Source organism: Habropoda laboriosa, unplaced genomic scaffold (genome assembly GCF_001263275.1).
Source record: "Habropoda laboriosa isolate 0110345459 unplaced genomic scaffold, ASM126327v1 scaffold207, whole genome shotgun sequence".
NCBI classification, from domain to species: domain Eukaryota; kingdom Metazoa; phylum Arthropoda; class Insecta; order Hymenoptera; family Apidae; genus Habropoda; species Habropoda laboriosa.
In genome coordinates, this window is record NW_017100397.1 from 1,495,903 (window position 1) to 1,516,722 (window position 20,820).

At 35.3% G+C, this 20,820-nt stretch overlaps 3 protein-coding genes across 3 annotated transcripts in view; 1 reads left to right on the plus strand and 2 right to left on the minus strand.

The window, feature by feature from the left end:
• The window catches only part of LOC108575149 (ubiquitin conjugation factor E4 B), a 5,371-nt gene extending 4,404 nt beyond the window's left edge, over positions 1-967 (minus strand). Inside the window, exons 1-2 of the mRNA XM_017937874.1 lie at positions 718-967; positions 7-37 (exon numbers count right to left, since the gene is read on the minus strand). Of these exons, the coding sequence (XP_017793363.1) occupies positions 7-37; positions 718-741 (55 nt within the window). The 5' untranslated portion in view covers positions 742-967. The remainder of the gene's footprint in view (positions 1-6; positions 38-717) is intronic.
• A 10,177-nt stretch (positions 968-11,144) lies between these two features.
• Positions 11,145-12,136, plus strand: LOC108575123 (cytidine deaminase-like). The gene is made up of 2 exons (XM_017937841.1): positions 11,145-11,366; positions 11,730-12,136. The coding sequence occupies exons 1-2, from the start codon at positions 11,330-11,332 to the stop codon at positions 12,134-12,136; spliced, it is 444 nt and encodes a 147-aa protein (XP_017793330.1). The 5' UTR covers positions 11,145-11,329.
• A 449-nt stretch (positions 12,137-12,585) lies between these two features.
• LOC108575266 (serine/threonine-protein kinase mTOR) lies at positions 12,586-20,508 on the minus strand. The gene is made up of 6 exons (XM_017938018.1): positions 14,283-20,508; positions 14,059-14,201; positions 13,842-13,982; positions 13,138-13,762; positions 12,812-12,992; positions 12,586-12,698 (listed from the first exon to the last, which is right to left on the minus strand). The coding sequence occupies exons 1-6, from the start codon at positions 20,506-20,508 to the stop codon at positions 12,683-12,685; spliced, it is 7,332 nt and encodes a 2,443-aa protein (XP_017793507.1). The 3' UTR covers positions 12,586-12,682.
• Positions 20,509-20,820: the final 312 nt, after the last annotated feature.

Consider the following 20,820-nt stretch of genomic DNA (forward strand, 5'->3'; position numbering starts at 1 on the left):
CTAAGCCTGCCAAACGAGCCATACGTCTCCTTCTCACCTATAATTTGAACATGTGACATCAATTTTTAGTTTTTCTTATTTTTTTTACAAAAGTCCTTTAAAAATCTGTGAAGAACATACTATAATTTTGCATATTTCAAGTACTGTATGAAATAACATAAGGAAAGGTGATATAATAATTAAAACTGCATAAGATCAGAACAAAGGCTTACTATATTTATATGAAAGACAAAGAACACAAAGAGTAACAATGAAAATAAATGTAGACTGTCATAAATGTGAACAATATTTTATTTCCAAATAATTCTATTTCATGGCAAAAGCAAGATCTTTTCATATACCTTGAAATTATGAGATACAAAATTTTTGTTTACATTGTAAAAAGAGTAAATAACTAGGGCAACCAATAACAAAGAGAACTGTTCTAAGAAATTACATTATTACAATGGAAAATCAGTTTTAATTCGTTATCGTTACATAATTATCTTGACACAATACGACTAGTGGAACAACGACTATTTTACAGTAATTATTGTCTCGTTAATTAGACTTTTTTTCTCCTGTTATACTTCGTCGTGTTTTAGTAAATGTTCCTGTCATTTTTTCTCTCATATGATGAAATTGCAAAGAAAATATGCGAGTGTTAAGGAAACCAACAGTAACAACAAAACTGAGTCGCTATTGAATAACGATTGGAAACGGTGCATCGGTACTCACTTCCTCTTGGCTTAACTCGCTCATGGCGATTTCTTTATTTTTTCTTTTGATCCCTCTAACCTCTGACACGATCACCTGTGACTCCACGTTCGCCCGTGTTATAAAAATCGGTAGAACAAGTGTCTTCGCTGTTCGGAGAATACTCGACGAGATATGTCAAAAATTTGGACAGTCACTCCACATCTGTTTGCGTTTGGACGTGAAAGCAGCAATTCCACGCCGCGTTACGGATAATCACTGCCAAGCTGCGTCGATTCTTCAAAACAGCTGAGCAACTAACATACGACAGAACGCTCTCTTGTATTGATAGTGGTAACTACTTCGAAAAAATTATTCACATCAGGTAACGTCTTGTAATACATGCGTATGTCGGGACAATTACGATTACATAAGAAAATTGTTCATTTAAAGTTCTTAGCAATAGTTTCACACTATTTTATTTTGTTTCATTTAAACATAACTTGTGAATTTTCCGAAAAATTTATATTACATGCTGTCGTCATGTTCATATAGTTATAATATAGAAATTATTGACATTTGCAGTGTTTAAAAAAATGATTTTAAAACTGTTTGATGATTTGTATCAAACTAGGAAGTTTTAAACATATAATATTATTATTTTGCACGTATTATGTTATCGATTATTAGGCCTTGATACTTGTATCTCCCAGTGAAAAGCAGAAGACACTTTTGTAAATCATTTGACTGATCACATAATCAAATATCGTCATAATTATCTTTAAAAATTTCAACTGGAAAAACACTTTATTTTTTCACTTGAAAAGCAGTTTTAAAAATCTTTCGCTTCTGTTACATATATGTGCTCTTCTGAAAATTAAATCTTCACTTTTAATTCAAGGTTAGGTTAAAAGACAACGTGAGAAATTGTATTAAAAATATTTTAGAATCATTTGGACAATTACTAAAATGTATTTTTAATAATTAATGAATTATTCTATTATGATAATTCTTCTGATGAATGGTTACATGAAAACGCGGAAAAACAACGTAAAACATAACAGTTTAAAGAGCTATTCTTATCTGTTCGTACACTCCCATTGGTTGTCTACATTAGCTGGTCATTTACGCGTGTATGATTGTTGCATTCGTAGCAAATTAGTACGTGTGTACGATTTGAGATCATGTGTTGGCGCTCGTGTATGTGTGTGTGCGCGATGGAAATATCACAGGTAGCAATTTTCAACAGATATAATATAGTATGACGTCCACGCTCTACGATTCATGCGAACCAGCCATGAGGTTCACATTCCGCGATTCTGGTGCGAATCTTCCTTCTCATCCTTGAGCGTTCTTACACATACACATATTTATAATAAACTAAATGTATCTTATAATCATAATTTTATCTTATAAAAAGATAGAATAAGGAGCTCCGCGTGATTTTAATTGTAGTTTGTATATGAAGTAATCAATATACTGTATGCGCACGTTGTCTCGCGCGTAACTCCCTCGGTGCGCCGAGAAATCTCAAAAGAATATTCTTTTGTTAATTATGTATTCGTTTTCGAATTGTTTTGTTTTGCTTCTTTGCGTTCCGTGTGAACTACTTCACATAAATCAATCCTTATTTTAAAACGTAGCTTGACGCTGCCGCAAACCGTTCGTCTGCACCGGGCCTTAGTTTATTTAATTTTGTAATGCAATATTATTTAAAGAATGAGTGTTTTGTAAAAGTAAATAGGTGTGATGTGGAAGGGAGAAATGAATAGACTGTAAAATGCTGTAAAACAATACTAGTGTATTATAACCTTTTGCAAAATACATTTTGTACAGTTAGCTTACAATAAATAATTGATTTTTGATAATTAATTGCATTTCCTCATTTTTCCTGATGTTCAAGTCCTTTCCTCGATTCCTGTGTTAGCTCGAAAGTTCCATTTGTCATTCGCACAAAAAGAATATTAATTTTTCAATTTTCAATAAAAATTATAAACAATTTGTAACTAATCTACTGCATGCAATTAATAATTCAAAGCGAAATTAATAAATTAAACTGTTTTATTAAGTTAAATCATGCAACAAATTTACTTAATACTTCCAATAATTATGAACTACCATCTAAATTGTTATTTAACAAGAAACACTAATTATTCTATAATTAAAGTAATTGAAAATAAATTAGAAACTTTATTTTACTATCCATATACAAATTTATTATAAGTATCATTTTTACACAGCTTATTACATGCAATTGTGTTTACACTAATAGTTTACACTAACTATTATCAAAAGCGAAAAATTCAAAGAATTTCTCTTTTAAAAATCAACGAAATTTGGTGGGAAGGGGGAGGAGGGTGGTTGGACTTCAAATATAAAATATTAGCTTCAGCCAATCATTAATTTTCGAGATATTAATAAAAAACTTTTAATACTATATGTAATGTGGGTCCGAAGCACTTTTTTTGCACTTAAGTAACTTATTAAATTATCATAATTGTGGGTTAAATGAATAAATTCATGAAAAAACATGATAGAATGTTCATGATTATACATAAGTTTTAACTATTTTATTACTCTCCGTAGCTTTTTTCTAACCAACTCTCATCGAAACTAATCTTCACCGCCTTTCTTTTGTTCTTTCACTCATCTGCACACACGTACGCGACGTATAAGCTGCCGCGAACGCACATCATAGACAGAATTCGCTGTGTAGTAACGAGTTATTCGTTAATAACTTTTTAACAAATAACAAACGACGGCTAAAACTTTTTGGAGGTTACACAGGAGAATGCCCTTAACAACATATGTCAACATCAAGGTCAGCGAAGCTGCCTCCCCTATTGTGAATAATTACCTGATTAGGTAAGGTTAGATTAAAATCCACACTTTCAGTGGCTGCTTCGTCCAATGAGCCTTATTTGCATGAAATCGTCACTCTATATATACCGAGCCCATTCTCAACCCTTGACGACAACGGCCACACAGAGAAAACGGTTGTTTAGTAACATCTGGATAGGTAGCACTCAATATATTAGCACAGACGAGGTACAAGATAGACCTTGCACCTAATGTATTTTTGTGTCCAACGTTCTGAAATACATACTGACCGTGTAAAAAATCAGAGTTTTTGTTATGCCCTCTACAATATAAAGCGCTGAGTTTAAGAATTACGTGCAATCCAACCATTAAAGATGGTAAAGTCAACAGATGTAAAATATCCTCTTTTATTAAATTTGCATATAAAGATACACACAGACATTGGATTACTTGAGTAGAACTGTTCACGATCTTTTGACAGCAGTAGAACAGGCGCATATGTTGAATCATCTACTAATAAACAATTATGTTACTTTCTTATTTGTAATTCCAAGTTCAACCACTACTAGTGTTGTAATCTTATTCTGTATTGAATCGATAACGTTGGTAGCGACACGGAAATGGTAAGGACTTATCGGTCCCAAAGCTCCAGACAAAAAGTCCCATAAAATGCAATGTCTATTCTATACGTAGCCTGTGGTACAATGTCTATCTTGTACGTCATCTGTGATAATACCAGGGTTCCTGAACCTCGGGGTTATGTGATAAAAAAAATACACTGGATGAGTGTCTACTCACTACTCTACATTTCGTTCGTAGTACGATTCACGGTTCACGTCAAAACTGCAGTGGCGCGGTGTGAGAAAACAGCGGAAGATAAAAGTTATACCTTAGACCATATACATATACAATGTATGTATGAACTTACTCATAGACGCGGCTTCAGATAACTACCTACGCAATGATAAAATCATCTACAGTTACTCCCACTCGTATTCGTACACCATACGGACATTTAGCATAAGTAAAAAAAAAACACTTTTCTTAGGGATATTTTTTATTTATGTTCAGCAGAATTCATTATTATATTATCTTACATATATTTACAAAGTAATTTTATTTTTATCTTATCTTAATGATGCACCTCGTGTCAGACGGTTTGTCACCACTTATGTCGATAAATATAAAAATTTCCTTCCTTAAATTTTCGAAATCTCTTCCGGCATGTGGAGTCATCCACTGCATTGGCTCCATATACTGTACAAATTTTTTTACACGTTTCGGACGCATTTTTGCCTCTTCGGAAGTAAAAGAGCATTATGTCCCGAAAATGTTCTTTATTCTCAGCATATTTAAAGCTTCACAAAAAGCACGGGGGCTCACCGATTACAAAAATCTTTTGCTAAAATTAACAGTACAATCTAACCTCTCTAATGACATATGACACTTGCCTGCGTAAAGTTGGAAACAGGTTAGAAAAGTGATGTTACGTTGTCAAGTAAAGAAAACGGGACGAATATATGTTACAACCTAATACTATATCGGGGATTTCTCGTGGATTGTGCACGAAATAAAAGACAATCGGCAGTTATTCTTTTGTTTAAACAAAATAGTAATCAATAGCATTCAGTATATTAACATGCAAAATGGGTAGAAAAGGTAAAGGAACATCAATTGAGTTAAGAAAACTGATTGTAAGTTATCATGAAAATGGAAAAAGGTTACAACAAATTAGTGATATTGTTAAAAGAAGCCGGTCTACTATTCAGTATATTATAAAGAGGTATAAAATTGAAAATAGAGTAGAAAATAAATTTCAAAATCTTAATAGAAAGTCACTAACAGATCGCGACGAACGAAGAATTTTAAAAGAAATAAAGGTAAATCCTAAAATTAGTGCCCTAAAAATTGTATCAAAGTTAGAAAATCAAATAGGGAAAAAAGTTAGTAACGAAAAAATTCGTCGTGTTATAAGAAAATATGGATACAATGGAAGAATTGCCATACATTAATGAATCAAATAAACGAAATCGTTTATAATTTGCAAATGAATACATAAAATGGACGTATAAAACTTGGAAACATGTAATTTTTCGCGATGAGTCTAAATTTAATGTTTTTCAATTTGATGATTGACAAATTGTATGGCGTAAACGAAATACCAGCCTTGAAAAATCAAATCTCCAGCCTACAGTGAAACACGAGGGTGGGCATATTATGGTGTGGGGGTGTTTTTCCGTAGCCGGAGTTGGAAATCTGCACATTATTGATGGAATCCTGGATAAGTATAAATGTATAAATATTTTAAAAGGAAATTTAAAGGTCAGTGCCAATAGTTTAGGAATTCCTAATGATTTTATTTTTTACCAAGATAATGATCCCAAGCATAAAGCTCCTATAACTCGAGAGTAACTACTATACAACTGCCCCAAAGGAATGGAAACACCTCCACAAAGCCCAGATATAAATCTAATAGAAAATTTATGAGCATTAAAAACTAGAATACGAAAATATGAAATAAGTAATGTGGACCAACTCAAAGAAAAATTAATCCTGGAATGGAAAAATATAAGTGGTGACATTACAAATAAATTAGTTCAATCTATACCAAATATATTAAGTATTAATATACAAAGTATTAATTTATCTAATTTTATTACTTTTACTAGTCGAAATATGTTTTTTCCCTTATGTACGCATACGGCTGAAAGATGGTTTTTATGGATAGTGACATTCTTTTTCTATTTATTGTATTTCTAAGTAATAAAAAATAAAACTACTTTGTAAATAGATGTAAGATAGTTATTAATAATGAATTCTGCTAAAATTAATAAAAAATATGCCTAAGGAAAGTGTTTTTTTTTTATTTATGCTAAATGTCCGTATGGTGTACGAATACGAGTGGGAGTAACTGTACATGACGTTACATCTGGACAAAGTAATAATGACAGTTTTTATTTTCAAAGCAATCTATCAATATTTACGGAAATACAATTTAATCATTGTCAAGTCTGAAATATATATTTTATTTTAGAAAAATTATTTATTCAAATTATTGATTATAAAATAAAACAGTTTCGGTAAGTTTACTTCTTATTCTATTATGATTTATTAATAAATTATTTCCTTTATAATACAATCACACATTGCAATAATGAAAACTTATAATTTTGATTAAATATATAATGTGATTCGATTTTATATTGTTATATGTACATATGTTTGTGATATTTGCTAAATACTGATGGACGAACATTGTTCATAATTTTTACATTTTAACTTGTGTAATATTTTCGTTTGCAACAGTTGTTCTATTTTTTGTTTAAGTTGTATCTCTGATTCAGCAATTTTACAAATGTGTGTAACATCAGTCTATGGTAACCTTAGAGCTTGCTTTACAGTGTTATAATTTTTTATATTTATAAAATTGCCAAACAACTTGTCCGACTGTATTGCTTTTAAACATATTTCACACTGTACAGTATTTTTTATTCTCCGGACTATAAAATCAACAATATATTCAACAATATCTGATATGTACAATGATAGATCTCTGGAATAACTTGCACTTGTAACATGATAACTATGGTCATCATTATTTTCATGAAAAGTTGCATCATTTTCAAAGGTTTTTGTTAGGAGATTATCAGTAGTTTTCATCTTGTTTCATTTTGAAATACTTACTGCTGAAATAATTTTTGGGATTTGTTCAATGCAATTAGCTTGTAAAGAGCTGATAACGCCAGTATGGATTAATAATTTTTTATAAGCAGCGTAAAAAAGTTTTACAGTAGGATTATTGTTGTGTCTTCCCATACTTCTGATGGCACTGAAAAAAACTTCAAGGTGATCTTGCAAAAGTTTGTACGCTAGTAAGTATTGTAATTTGTCATCAATTTGGCTGTCAACATATTGATTGAGTATCTGCATAAGTGATCATAAACTGATAATAAATCCTACAAAACCAGTTTTCTTTGGACCCAAGTGCAGTGGTTCTCTGTGTAGCTTGTATGTTAAAGACATGATGTATTTCATCACTTCATTGATTTTGTTGAATACAATATCTTCATTGTACAGTTGTAAGCCAGCTTTAAAACCTTGGCTAACAGATTTCTGCTGTTCAATATATCAAAAACATTGTTCATGAAAATAATGAATTGTTATGTTGGTTGACAATCCTCAAAATTTGGAGAATGGTTGGTTTCTCTTAAATATTGCAAGGCTTTTACAACACTCAAACTAAAAGTTTGAGCAGCTAGCTTTACTTTCATTTTTTTTTAAACCAGTTAATGTGCCACTTTGTTATTTTAGTTCTTAAATGCAAACCTTCTTTTGCTTGTACGTCTACGAAGTGTACAAAATGTTCCCACTTAATTGCATTATTATTATCATCATATAAAACTTTGCAAGTTCCCAAAGTATTTCAAATAAGTTTCAGCATATGTGGTGGATCTAAAAATAAATGAATAGATTCCCTTGTACGTGCATGTGGAAAACACGGTATTAAACAAGTGGAAGATAATTGAACTGTAAGACACATTGCCATTGCCATATTTGTTGCAGCGCCATTGAAAGTTAAGCTGCAAACTTTATCTTTAACTTCATGAAGTAATTTCAAACACATGTGTACTAAGTTACATTTCTAACTACCTGATAGCCCATCGATTAAAAAATAGTCTACTGGTACTTTCCATCGGTCATTTACACAGTTAACTAAAAATACAATTATCTCTTTTGCTTCTGGTGAAATAATACTTTTAGCTTGTTTGCAGACATCCACATAACTGCAACATATGTATCACTTGTTGAAAAACTCATTTAGCAAGAAATCATTTTGTATATATTTTCATAATTAACTTGTAAAATTACATGCTGCTGAAACATTCTTAAAACATACCCCACAAATTTTTGGCCATCCCACTCTATTTTCTTATGAATTGTCATTTCATCAATTATCAAAGCACAGACACAAGTACGAAAATCTGGTTCACATGCAACTGATGCATGCCACTTTTGCAAGGTTTAAAGATGAGGTAGGATATTATGAAGTGTATATCTAACATAATTATGTGTTCGTGAATAAAAGTTTAAAGTGAGTGCAAAGCTTTTCAGCTTAGCAGGACATGTTTTGGATTTAGATTGCATCATTTGTTTAAATAGAGTCTTGGTGGAAGCGGGTAAATTGACCTAGTGTGTTAAAACAAGAAAAAAACCAAAAAAAAATAGTAGGTGCTACATACAACTAAATATAAAACATCCATGTGCGTTTCTACTTACAAGAGAACTTCGGTAACCCGAAAATTCCGATTGTTTTGAAACTTTGCAGGTTTGTAAGGAGTCTCAAGAGAAGTATCGGGCAATTTTTTTTTTGCCCTTTTTTAGTTCTTCGGGGTGAAAACAGCCCTTGAATAAAGATAAGTGTTACCCTACTTCCCTGTATACCTTTAAAACTATAGTAGATATAAAAAAAATTTTATAGTAAAAATTTAACGGCTTTTTATGCCTTATAAGATGCTATATTAAATTAATAATAGCATTGTCGTATAGATAAAATTGTTTCTAATCTTTGGTTGTTCACGTGGCACAGGCCAGTTGGCTCTTATCTATGATAATAATTTCATTTTCTTCGTGAAAAACCCTAGGGTCTAACATAAATAGTAGTAATAAATCACTCAGAAGCCAAAATGATCAACTCCATTTTTTGATATTCATCCAATTGTAATATCAAAGCACATGCTTGGTTCTTAAGTCTTTATAGTAAAAAAAATTTAATAAATATTTCATGGAGTTAATTACTTTGGTTTCTGAGTGGCTCATATGTTATATTCCATACCGAGTTTCGTATTTCTATTTTTGTTGAAACTCCAGAATTAAAACAAACGCACAGTCGGCGGTCGTTCTATGGCATACGGCGTACACACATACATAAGTACATACTTCTGCATGGGAAACCCCCGGATACGGCTCGCGATTTCTTTTAGTTCGGCCCTAGGTACTCGGCAGAGTACCCGAGGTACTCGGCAGAGTTCAAAAATCGTTTCTTACTCTCTGTTAATTGATCAAAGGCAATGTTGCTTACGAACAATTAACGTGTAGAAGACTGTCCTATTCGAGAATATATAATCAGATTGATTCAATTCTATATACAGTAATGTCTCTCCAATTGACCACCAGCAAGGAACCTAACAGGACTATTGTAGAGTCAGGGTCCCTTTATGACATCTGCAATTTATTTATATAAATTATTAATTTTAAAACTTCAAATAAAATATATTTTTACAAAAGATATGGTATTTGTACATGTAGACTTAATACATAAATTTTGCCTACGATAAATATTTACACAATATACGTATGTATAAACAATACACAATATATATAAGTATACATATATTAATCATATATTTATTGTATTAATTATGACAACTAGCGGGATGATACAAATTGTAAAAACAGGTGCGCATTGAAATGAAATATTTTATAGAATGCCATTTTTCCACTTCTACATTCATCCCTGTAAATATCATTAAAATCCTGGGGGGTCAGGTATGTAGTCTCCTTGATATGTGCTTTGCACATCAATATTTCTCCAATTTTTTATTTCACTGAAAAGTTACAAAATGAAATTACAAAATAATTAAAAATAAAATGTAACACCGACGCACAGTGTTTCGACCAATGGATAAAACTCAGAAATTCAAAGTGTAAAATCTAAAAATTTTTTTCACTTTAAGACGTTAATAACAAACCATAGTTTGTAATATTACCTATAATTTTGACTGAATACGTCCATTTGTCGTTAAAATTAAAACGTGAAATTTGCTCCATTAAAATCAGTGTATTTTTCAAATACATATGTGCCATTCACAGACCATTTGTGATTTTGATTTGATTTTTATAGGTTGTGTTTAGTACCTGAATACCTTTGAAGCTGACACAGAATTTTAATACAATAGTACTAAATTTTTCTAATTTTTTATGTAAAATTTTTATCAAATTTAACGAGACTTTTAAAAAAAGTACCGAGTAATACCTCTGTGATTTTTTGTAAATTAATTTTGAACATATAAATCTTCATATTAATGTCAAATTTAACTGCTCAAATTTTCTCAAAATGAAGAAAATTTTCAAAATCATTATTGACGCGTTCAGTATTCTAGCGTTCTATCCTACTATTGTACGTGTTATTTAATTTTTTTATTACTTATATTGTTATTTAATTACCAAATGAAAATTACAAAACAAAAATAAAAGAGAAATTTTGAATGTATACAAAGTTATGATATTTGTTTCTCAAACCCCTGTATGCGAAACGGCCGCTATGATTTTGCCGGTATTTCCGCGAAACTGATGAACAAATTTTTCAAACAAAAGTTAATCAGTATTACTCGAAACACTACGTCTCACCGAGATTCAAAGGGAATCTCCTAATTCTTACTCATGCGCTCAGGTTGCTCGAGCGTCACGTGGTGACGTAGATAATTGGCGGAAAGAGCCGAACAGGCTTCGCACACGGACAGAGCTACCGCTACACTTGTGTGAGAGCACGAGGACGGTATAGTGGGAGACGGTGGTAGGTCATAGTGGGGGTAACTGCTTTCGCCCACGGCCCACGATTCTGGCTGGTAGGTCATAGTGGGGGTAACTGCTTTCGCCCACGGCCCACGATTCTGGCATCACTGTTATACACCTTGTAACTGCTTTCGCCCACGGCCCACGATTCTGGCATCACTGGGTGGAACAGAGTGAGAACGTAAACACTGACTAGCCAACATCTCGTGAACGCACAGTACATAATCGTGGCATTACAATACAACTGCAATTAGTGCTTAAAATGAATACTGAAGAAATTATTGATTTCACTGCCCTAGGTAAACATAACGTTATAATATTTATGCATAACTGAATGTACAAATTATCGTTATCATTTATCTGCTTGATATTGTGAAGTTAGTTACTTTCAACGTTATCTCAGAACTATATTGTAGTAATATACTATATTACATTTACGTATAGTTTACTATAATAAAAAAATTGTTACCAATACTATTTTTAATGAATAATTTATGTGTAATTATATTAAATTAAATTTATTTTTACAAATTGTAAGATATTGTTGCGTGAACTGTAACATGTGTAACATATGTACCCATTCAATGTATAAATTGTTATTGCTCTATTCTTATTTCTGTTATTGTTCTAATGTAAATTTTCGAAATAAAAATTGTTAACAGAACCAGTTATTCAGACTCTCATAAAGAAGGGTGTAGCAGTACGTGAGTACTCTTATTCACCATATAGTAAATTTAAAGTTGGAGCTGCAATACTTTGCAATGATGGGACCATTTTCACTGGATGCAATGTAGAGAATGCATCTTACCCTGTCTCCACATGTGCTGAAAGGACAGCTATTGTCAAAGCAGTGTCAGAAGGGAGAAGAAACTTTAAAGCCTTAACAGTGATAGGCGACCAAGAAAATAATTTTACTACTCCATGTGGCTTTTGCAGACAAGCTATAGCAGAATTTGGTGATATAACAATTTATTTAACAGGGCCTGAGATGAAAACTGTATTAAGAACTACAGAAAGCAGCTTATTACCTCGTGCCTTTGGCTTAGGAAATGTAGAAAAATTGCATTAAATTTTTATTAGTATTTCTTCTTTATTGGCAATATTTATCTAGTATTCCTTTCTGTTCATTGGTTCTTTTTATTTATCTGTGATTTTGCTAAGACATTATTTTGTCCTATATGGTAAAAGTGTGCAATTAATATTATCTCATGTTATATAAATTGAACTGTAATAATGTTGCTGTACGAGTGGTGCAATTGTAACAATTGAAATGCGAGTTTCTATACAAGTTTCAATAAATACAAAAACAATCTTTAAGAAAAAAATATTGTTACTGTAGTCTTGTTCCTGAGTAGTTTTTCTTTTTTTGTTTACATAAAAAAATGTAATTGATTACCATGTGATTTCTAAAGTGTGTTCTAATGTACATTGTACTTTATAAGCGGGAATAACATGAGTATTATATACAATCAATGTAATAATATGCTTATATATGTACAATATGCTTTAATGGTGTGGTATTATGTATAATTATTCCTTAATAATAAAAATGCAAAAAACAGGAACGTGATTGCATATGATACACATTCAAGTCCTCATCTATGAAAATTTACGTTTACCAGAAGGGACACCTGTAATCAAATTATAATTTCATTAGTGAGTATGTGACTATGACCAATAACTATAACTTTAGTAACTTATTTGTATTATAGAACAATGAATAATAAGAGTGATAAAGAAATACCATCCAATGTAACATTGACATAAATTCTCATTATTGGTAGCCTGCTGAATTAAAAGATCAACTTGGCGTTGAATACTTAGTGTTTCTTCGTGAGAGAAATCGCGTCCGGTTAACTTATCTCTTACTCTTGTTATGATAGCAAGAGCTTTTTTGCTCAGCGCCTCTGGTTGATTAGTATCACCTATATGATAAATCAAAGTAAGTTCATTTTTATTTTTGTTCATTACTCATTACATTACTACAGTTACAGATTTTATTTATAGTAGTTTTTCTGTCTTATAACAGATAAAACAGAAACCGTATCTCATCAAGATAACAAAGCTTACCTCCGTTTTCAACGCTACATGGTACTCCTTTCTTTGGTAACGTGGCGGTAAGAGAATCCAAAGCATCGCTATGTTCTTGATTACTACTGGCACTCATCCCCTGAGCATCAGATCTTTTACCTTTTAACGCGGCATTATCCATTAATCGCCAATTCAACAGGGGGTCGTAGACGAACGCTTCTAACACCGCCATTAAGCTATCCTTATTACGATGTAACACAGACATCACTGACTCGCAAGTCCTTCTGTACGTGCCCTCGATCCCCGTAACTTCCATTGCATTTATTAACATTCGTGTTAAACGGAATGGTATTTTCTCGGGGAATTTCTCTCGTGTCATGGCCACCTCGAAACAATCCCCGAAATCGATGTGCAATATTTTACCACTTAAACGATCCAACATCAAATTTGATGGGTGTCGATCACCAAGTCCGAGAATATACCCCACCATGGACATCACGGCAAGGGAACGCGTGTAATTTGTTCTACGATCAAACCATACCTCGCTCGACGGCGATTTCAACCAAAGAAGTCGCGATAGATCGTCGCCGTGCGTATGTTCGAGAGCATGCTCGAAAACTTCCACTTTTTGCATGAGCATAAGGTGATCATAGCCTGGAGCCATCTGTATAATAAAATTGTAATTACATCATATACTAACAAAATAAAGTACTAACATGTGTATAAATATTATATCTACTTACCCTTAACATTATCTTATGTTCTATATTTAATAATATTTTTTTCTTCTCTCTGTAATCTCTGATTAGCGTATGTAACGTATCACAATGTGGTACCCAACCAATCAGACCACTATTTGTAGACAAAGGAATTACAGCATACCTCTGAAAGTAAAATATAATTAATTAAGATATCTAGAATGATATTACGAATCTTTCATTCTTTATAGCATATACTCACTTGAATAGTGAGATTTCTTCTAAAGGTATCTGGATCGTGTAATAGAAGGGTATTGACTAGACCAAATAATTGCATCACTCGTTCATCCTGTCTGAGATCTTCGTGCCCTTTCAAGAGGAACATATAATCCTTACCATTACTGCCTAAAAATTACAATTTAATTATTGTAAAAGAATTCAGCATGGTATTATATTATATCGATTAAACTTTCGAAGATAACCTACCTTTGATACACAATTTTCGCGGTCGCTGTTTACTTGTAATCACTTGCATGGAGCTATGTATACTAGCTATTCTAACTATGGGCTGTCCAGGACTATAGCTTCCTGGTACAGCCAGTTCCAAATCCCTACACAGAAGCAACTTAGGACTGACATACTGAAGCTCTAAACTAGTTAGTTGCGGTAATTGTCGGGATATTCTTCTGAATACATGATAATACAAATCCCAAGCCTGATTCAAGTCCCTGACGTTACGGGATGCTTTGTACCTACGACACCATTCCTGTGCTTCCATTAAGTCTCTACCGTAAGCCTGATTGAAAGATGTCTCTTTCAAAGTTTGTGGTCCTCTCTCCAACATTGCATGCAGAGGTTCCAATGTATCAAACATTCCACGAACGTTTCTTTCGCCAAAGTATAATCTACTGGCCTCTTCCAGTCCTTCGTGCCACAATTCATGCCAGAGAATGGCAACTCTGATCAACTCATCACTGGCCATTATTGCTTGTTGCACTAAAGTTGGACTGTGCTCACACATGCTCTTCAAGATTTTGTTCGCTGCAGTCTTCCTGGCATGACTGGCACTCTTAGATGCCACGGTCAGTGGATATACTAAGGCTTGGGGATGCGTTTTCCCAATGTCTATCAGGAGATGATGTATGCATCGTCCAACCAAAGCTCTGGGCGTGTCTATCCTCGCTATGAGCTGAGGGATTACTTGCAACCAAGTGTTGATCTCTATCAGTCGAATACCTTCCACGATAGCCTCATACACCTCGGGCCATTGGCCATAGTCGAACCATAGGGTCAATAAACGGAGCGTATCTTGCAAAGAGTTACCGTGAGAAAGATTAATAGATCTGAAGAATCCTTCCACAGCTGGTACAGTGAATTGCGATATATATTGTGAGCTAGACAAATTACCGCGAGTTCCATTCCCTGGAGTACTTTCTGCATTGGAAGAATCACCTTGTTGATGCTTATAAAATAGAACCGTTTCGAAGTTGGTATATGCAAATGCGTGCCACGCTTTATACCAAGTTGGATCGTGTTCCGTAGCTGCAGCGTAATAGGATAGCACAGCGGGTATAGAATGCTCATTAATGCCTTGCAAAGCCTCTAGCCATTCTCCAAGCTTCAAGTAACACCTAGCAAGTAATCTTTTTCTCGCCTCTTGTTGCTTTTCGTCTTCTTGATTCACCACGGACATAGTCGTCGGTTGCAGAGACGTTTGCACGAATCTTTGCAGCTGGCTATATGCTTCTTCCCGTTTATTCGCGACCCACATATGTTTGCAATAAGCAAAAGTCACCTGAGGATGAGTAGCCGGCAGCGATTGGTCTGGAGTCAACGAGGGATCCGTACCTAACAACATGACTAACGTTTTGTGACATAACATCAGGCTGCCGCTTTTTCTACAAAGACTAGCATACTTTAACCACGTGTACATATCATCCTGAGGCGAGACTACTAGCGTATGGACCTGTATGATCTTCTGCCAATCCTCCACTATTCTCTGCCCTCCTTGGAGCCTCTCCCACCACATAGATTTAATCGTGGACCTCCTTTCTGGGACCAGTTTGAACTGTATCACCTCCTCCAGCTCTGCCAATTTCTGAACTTCAACCATGGCATTGTAAGCTCTCTGGTAACTCTCGCCAGCCATAGCGGTCAACTCTGTATCCAATAAATCCCTGGCACTGTCTATGAGCTGATGAGCGACGTTATACTGTTCATCGTGGATCGCCAATACAGCTCTGTAAAAGGCACCATCCTGAGTGTCTTTGGGTATCAATGAGACATATCGCTCCATACTTTCCCATTGACTTAAACCCCACGCCGCAGCCGCTGCCATTCTAGCCATTCTTTGCTTGGTCTCGTTGCTCTGATGGGACCATTGCTTGGTAGCTACATCGTGCAACTGTCCCCATTCTCCAAGGGCCTCCAGGCAACGCATTTCGCCTAGAGTGGACTCCACATCAGCAGGATCACTTTCCAGTCTCTCTCTGTACAATTGTAACGCCTTGTCCCAGTTGTGCAGTTTTTCATACCATCGAACCTGCACCTTCAAATCTTGTTGATTATTCTGATTCATAACGTACTCTAACAGACCCTCAGCAGCCTCTTTTTGCTGAAGCTTATTATTGATGGAGATTAGAGACTCGAAAACGTTGCTGTTCCTGCTCTTATGGAATTCGTCCTCCTTGTAATGCAACGCTTTTGCGTATGCTCTACAGTGCATCGCCCTCTCGCCCAATATCTTGTTGTCTAGAGGCAATGGACCCTTGTCGCAATGTTCCATGAACTCTGCCAAGTTCAGAATTGTTTGCGTTATCTCTGGAAGATCTGGAACCATCAACGCCTGCTGCAGAGTCTGTATTAATTCTGCCTTGTATGTGTCATCTAGTTCAGTCCAACAGGAGACGAACGCTGCATTGAATAAGTCTCTCGGCAATTGAGAGTAGGTCTGCGCGAGGGCCCAACAAGATCTGAGTGCAGGCGATGGGGATTCCTTAAGCAAACCAATCGACAAGCTTCTCAACCACTCCAGCCAATCATCCTTCGAAACCCTCCTTGTCGCTGTCCAAGCCTTTTGAAGATTCGATGCGGACACATTTAATCGTTTGATCGTGGTCGTGTCAGAAGATGTCAGGGACAAATCACGGTTCTTATTCCTCGAGTGCCGATGTCTCATCAACAGATAATCCTCACCGTCGGCAACAGTGGTCTCTGTAAGGATCTTATCAATCAGAACATCGTAACGTGAATTAACAATCTTGTGTTTCGTCATTACTTTTTGTACTAATATTATGAAAATTTGATATTTCTTCCCTAATTGTATCACTAGAGCGCATAGTGTGTCCATCGCCGTGTTCCTCAGTTCTGGACACTGGTCCAGAGTTCGTACCAAAGGATGTACGATTCTTGACGCAAAATCGGTGAAGTCCAATGTGTCTGCTAAATGATCGACAGTTTCGAGCGCCACTTTGTTCACAGTTATCGGACAATCAGTGGCGTGAAACAATTTGATGATCGGTGGCAAGACTAGATGAAGATAATTATCCAGGTTATTACCAAACTTCTGAAGCGCCTGAAGAAGCTTTACCGTCACTGATCTGTCCTTGCTCGTGTCATGAGTTAAAACTCTTAGTATCTGTGGCATCAGCTGCGGCAGATAAATTTTGAATTCCGCGCCCAGTGCAACCGCAATGTGTTCTACCAATAGTATCAGCGTACTCTGTAACGGACTATTCACCGTCCAGAATTCTTTAATCAAGTTGAATATGTCATCCAAGTAGTTTCTAATATGCTGTTTCACGATGGCGATCAAGAAGGCCAACTGTTGGAACAGATACTCGTGAAAGTTCACGTCGGCCGTACGAACCACGTTCAAAAAACTAGGCATCACCTGAGAGATATATGGCACACACTTGATTCCTAGACTCTTAAATATAAAGGTGACCGCCTGAACCACCATAGTGTGGTGTTGGGACAACGTTGGATCACGAATGATCCTCATCAGTGTTGCAATGGCAATGGCTGGATAGTATTCTTCCAGAGTGGATGAGGACATGTTCACCAACATTTCACTAGTTGTCAGGTCTTGTGTATTCTCAGTTTCACTCTTGGTATCAGCCATGGAAGTTAGGGTGTCTAACTGAGAATCAATCTGGCCAAGGTTCATCTTATGTTTATATGGATCCAAAGCACCTAGTAAACCAAGAACCCTTATAGTCTCTCTTCTGATAATTGGTTGTTGCTCAGTTTTCAAGAAGTTTATCAATACATCTAATAATGAAGGATACTGCATGTATGGTTTCACAACATGACCTGTGCTACCAACTAGCTGGCCAAGAACCCACAAAGCCACTCCCCTTTTCTCTGGAGAACTGGCATCCACTAGCATTTCTAGCAGTATAGAGAGAAGCTCTGGCATCCATTGTTGCATTTCAGCACCATTGACCTCAGCCAAATCACCAATGGCTCTTAGTATGGCTAAAATTACACCAGGATTTGATTCAGGCTCCTTTAACTTTGGAACTAGAACTTTTAAAATCGGTTCCATATACGGACGTATAAGTCTGGGTGCACTGACGACCAGGTGATCCAGCATTCGTGCTGCTTGCTCCTTGTTACGTCCCATTCCTGAATGTTCTAGCTCTGTTAAAAATTGTATAAGGGTTTTGCGAAGAGAAGGCATCACATAAGCTGGATTCATCGTACTCAATCGTCCAATCGTACGAATCGCTAATTCTCTTATTTCAAACATTTCGTCGTTCATCGCGATAAACAATGCCGAAAGATTTTCTGCTTGTGCCAGATGAATGTCAAAAGAATCGTCTAAAGAAGCTAAGACCCAGAGTCTCACATCTGGATCTGTGTCTGTTATGCCTACGACCAACAGTTTTCCAAGAACAGTGGAGACGGTATTGGTCACTGTAGGGCCAGGTTGATTTAACGCTAATCGCAACAGTCTTGAACACGTTCTCACAGCCTCTAATCGAACCTCTGCTTGTTCAGATGTAAGGAAATGATCTGCACACCGCCTTACGAATTGCAACAGTGGATTACCGTCGAAATTGAACGTTCCAAGAGTCTTCAATGCTAGAACCGTAGATGGAATATCTACCTCGGTTGGAGGGGCAAAAATAGGACTAGTCGCAGTCCATGGTGCACCAGGATGTCTTAAAGGCTTTTGCATTAAAACCTGAGACATCATTCGCAGAAGTCCCTGAGAAATATCAGGCTTCAGTGATGGAACACTGTGAGCTAGTTCTCTAAGGGATGTCGTGAGAATAGGACTTAATCCAGTTTGCAGCATAGATTCTAGTAGATCCCTCACATCAGCGGCTATAACTTGTTTCACCGCGTGTCCGAGTAAAGTAATACAAACAAATACCGCGGGTTCCAGGGAAGCTCCACGTTTCTTGGTAGATGTTTCTTTGGAGGGTAACAAACTTTTGATCACCTCCATGATTTTTGAGAGATAAGGATTTATGGAATCTTCTACCGCAACTGCTATAAATCCAATCGTTGTGAACGCAGCATATCTATCTTTCTCTCTGCTACGTAAAGTCATTAAAAGATATGCCAGTGATTCTCTCAAGTGATCTTTTGTAAACTTTTCTTTGTTGAATGCTGCAAGTCTAGGTAATAACATCATAAGAGTGTGTTGAATATGTGGATTTCTGGATATTCTTTGATTCATTACGTCGTTGTAGATATCGTCCAGTCTTTCTTGCATTAAGCAACGACACACTGCAGATTCATGCGCCGGGTATAACGTTTGTTGAGAGTTAGAAGAATTTTGAGAGGAGCTAGTCCATTTGGACACTATCGTTGTTTTTAATCGTGGCATCAAAGACAGTATGTCGTTTTCGTTTTGTTGAGTGGAGCAATTCAGTCGTTCCATTAGAGCCTCGTAATTTCTCTCCCATTGAATGTTACTACATCTAAGCAACTCATTTAATATTAATAAAGAGCCATGTATTCTATCATCTCTATTCACTCCCCTTTCTCTAGTATACACTTCCTCGAATCCTGCCACTATTTCATCATAGCACTGCTTGTACCATTGTGACTTATGCATTTGTTTCGCTGTTTCTCTCTGTGCAGTAACAACTAAAGCAGCCCGTAATGCTTCAACAGCACCTTCCCTTATCACAGGTTTTGGATCACGTATTGCATTAAATATAAGTTCAAAAAATGGTGTCACTTGTTGAAAAAAATATGTTGGCATAGAAACGGCAAGTTCTCTTAAAACGAGAACAGCAGCATGTCTTTTACCTTCGTGTCTGTCTCCACCAAGCCACTCAAAGGCACGCTTTACTTCAAATTCTACATATTCTGCTGTATAAGTACCAGAAACTAATGCTAGTTTACCAACTGTTTTAGCAGCTAATTCCATAACACCCACATCACTAGAGGGTAATAAATTCCTCAAATAATTAGCAAATCTTATAGTTCTTGTATTAATGTTTCCTACATCAGCTCCAATAAGGCAAACTATGGCTAATATTCCTCCCTTTTTTTCATTTACATCAGACCCAGATACCATTTCAAAAATGTGGTGATTAAATTCATCCATAAAAGCTGTAATTTCCTCTTGTGATGCTTCTCGTAGTTCTGTCTTAACATAGAGACACAGATCTCTGGCTGCTTTATTACGTAGCTCTTCATTTCTAGATTTAAGTCTCTGAACAAACTGCTGTACAAGCATACTCGACATTGTTAAAAATTAGCTAATATCAGTTTTACAATGTTATTTTTATAAATCTTTTCGTAATGATATCTGAAAAAAATGTATGACATTTTCAAATGCAAAATGTAAGGTTAAGGCTGTATTTAAATTAGTGCTATTTTTCACATACCTATCTGACATCACACGAATTTTGTGTTATGATACCACATTTTCACGATTGTCATTACCCCTTTAATTTCCTCAATGAATAAAGTTTCAATGAGTTTGCAATCACATTATTACAGTACGACGTCTGTCACGTAAATTCTTCATGTTTTCATGCTCACCAATTACGGGTCA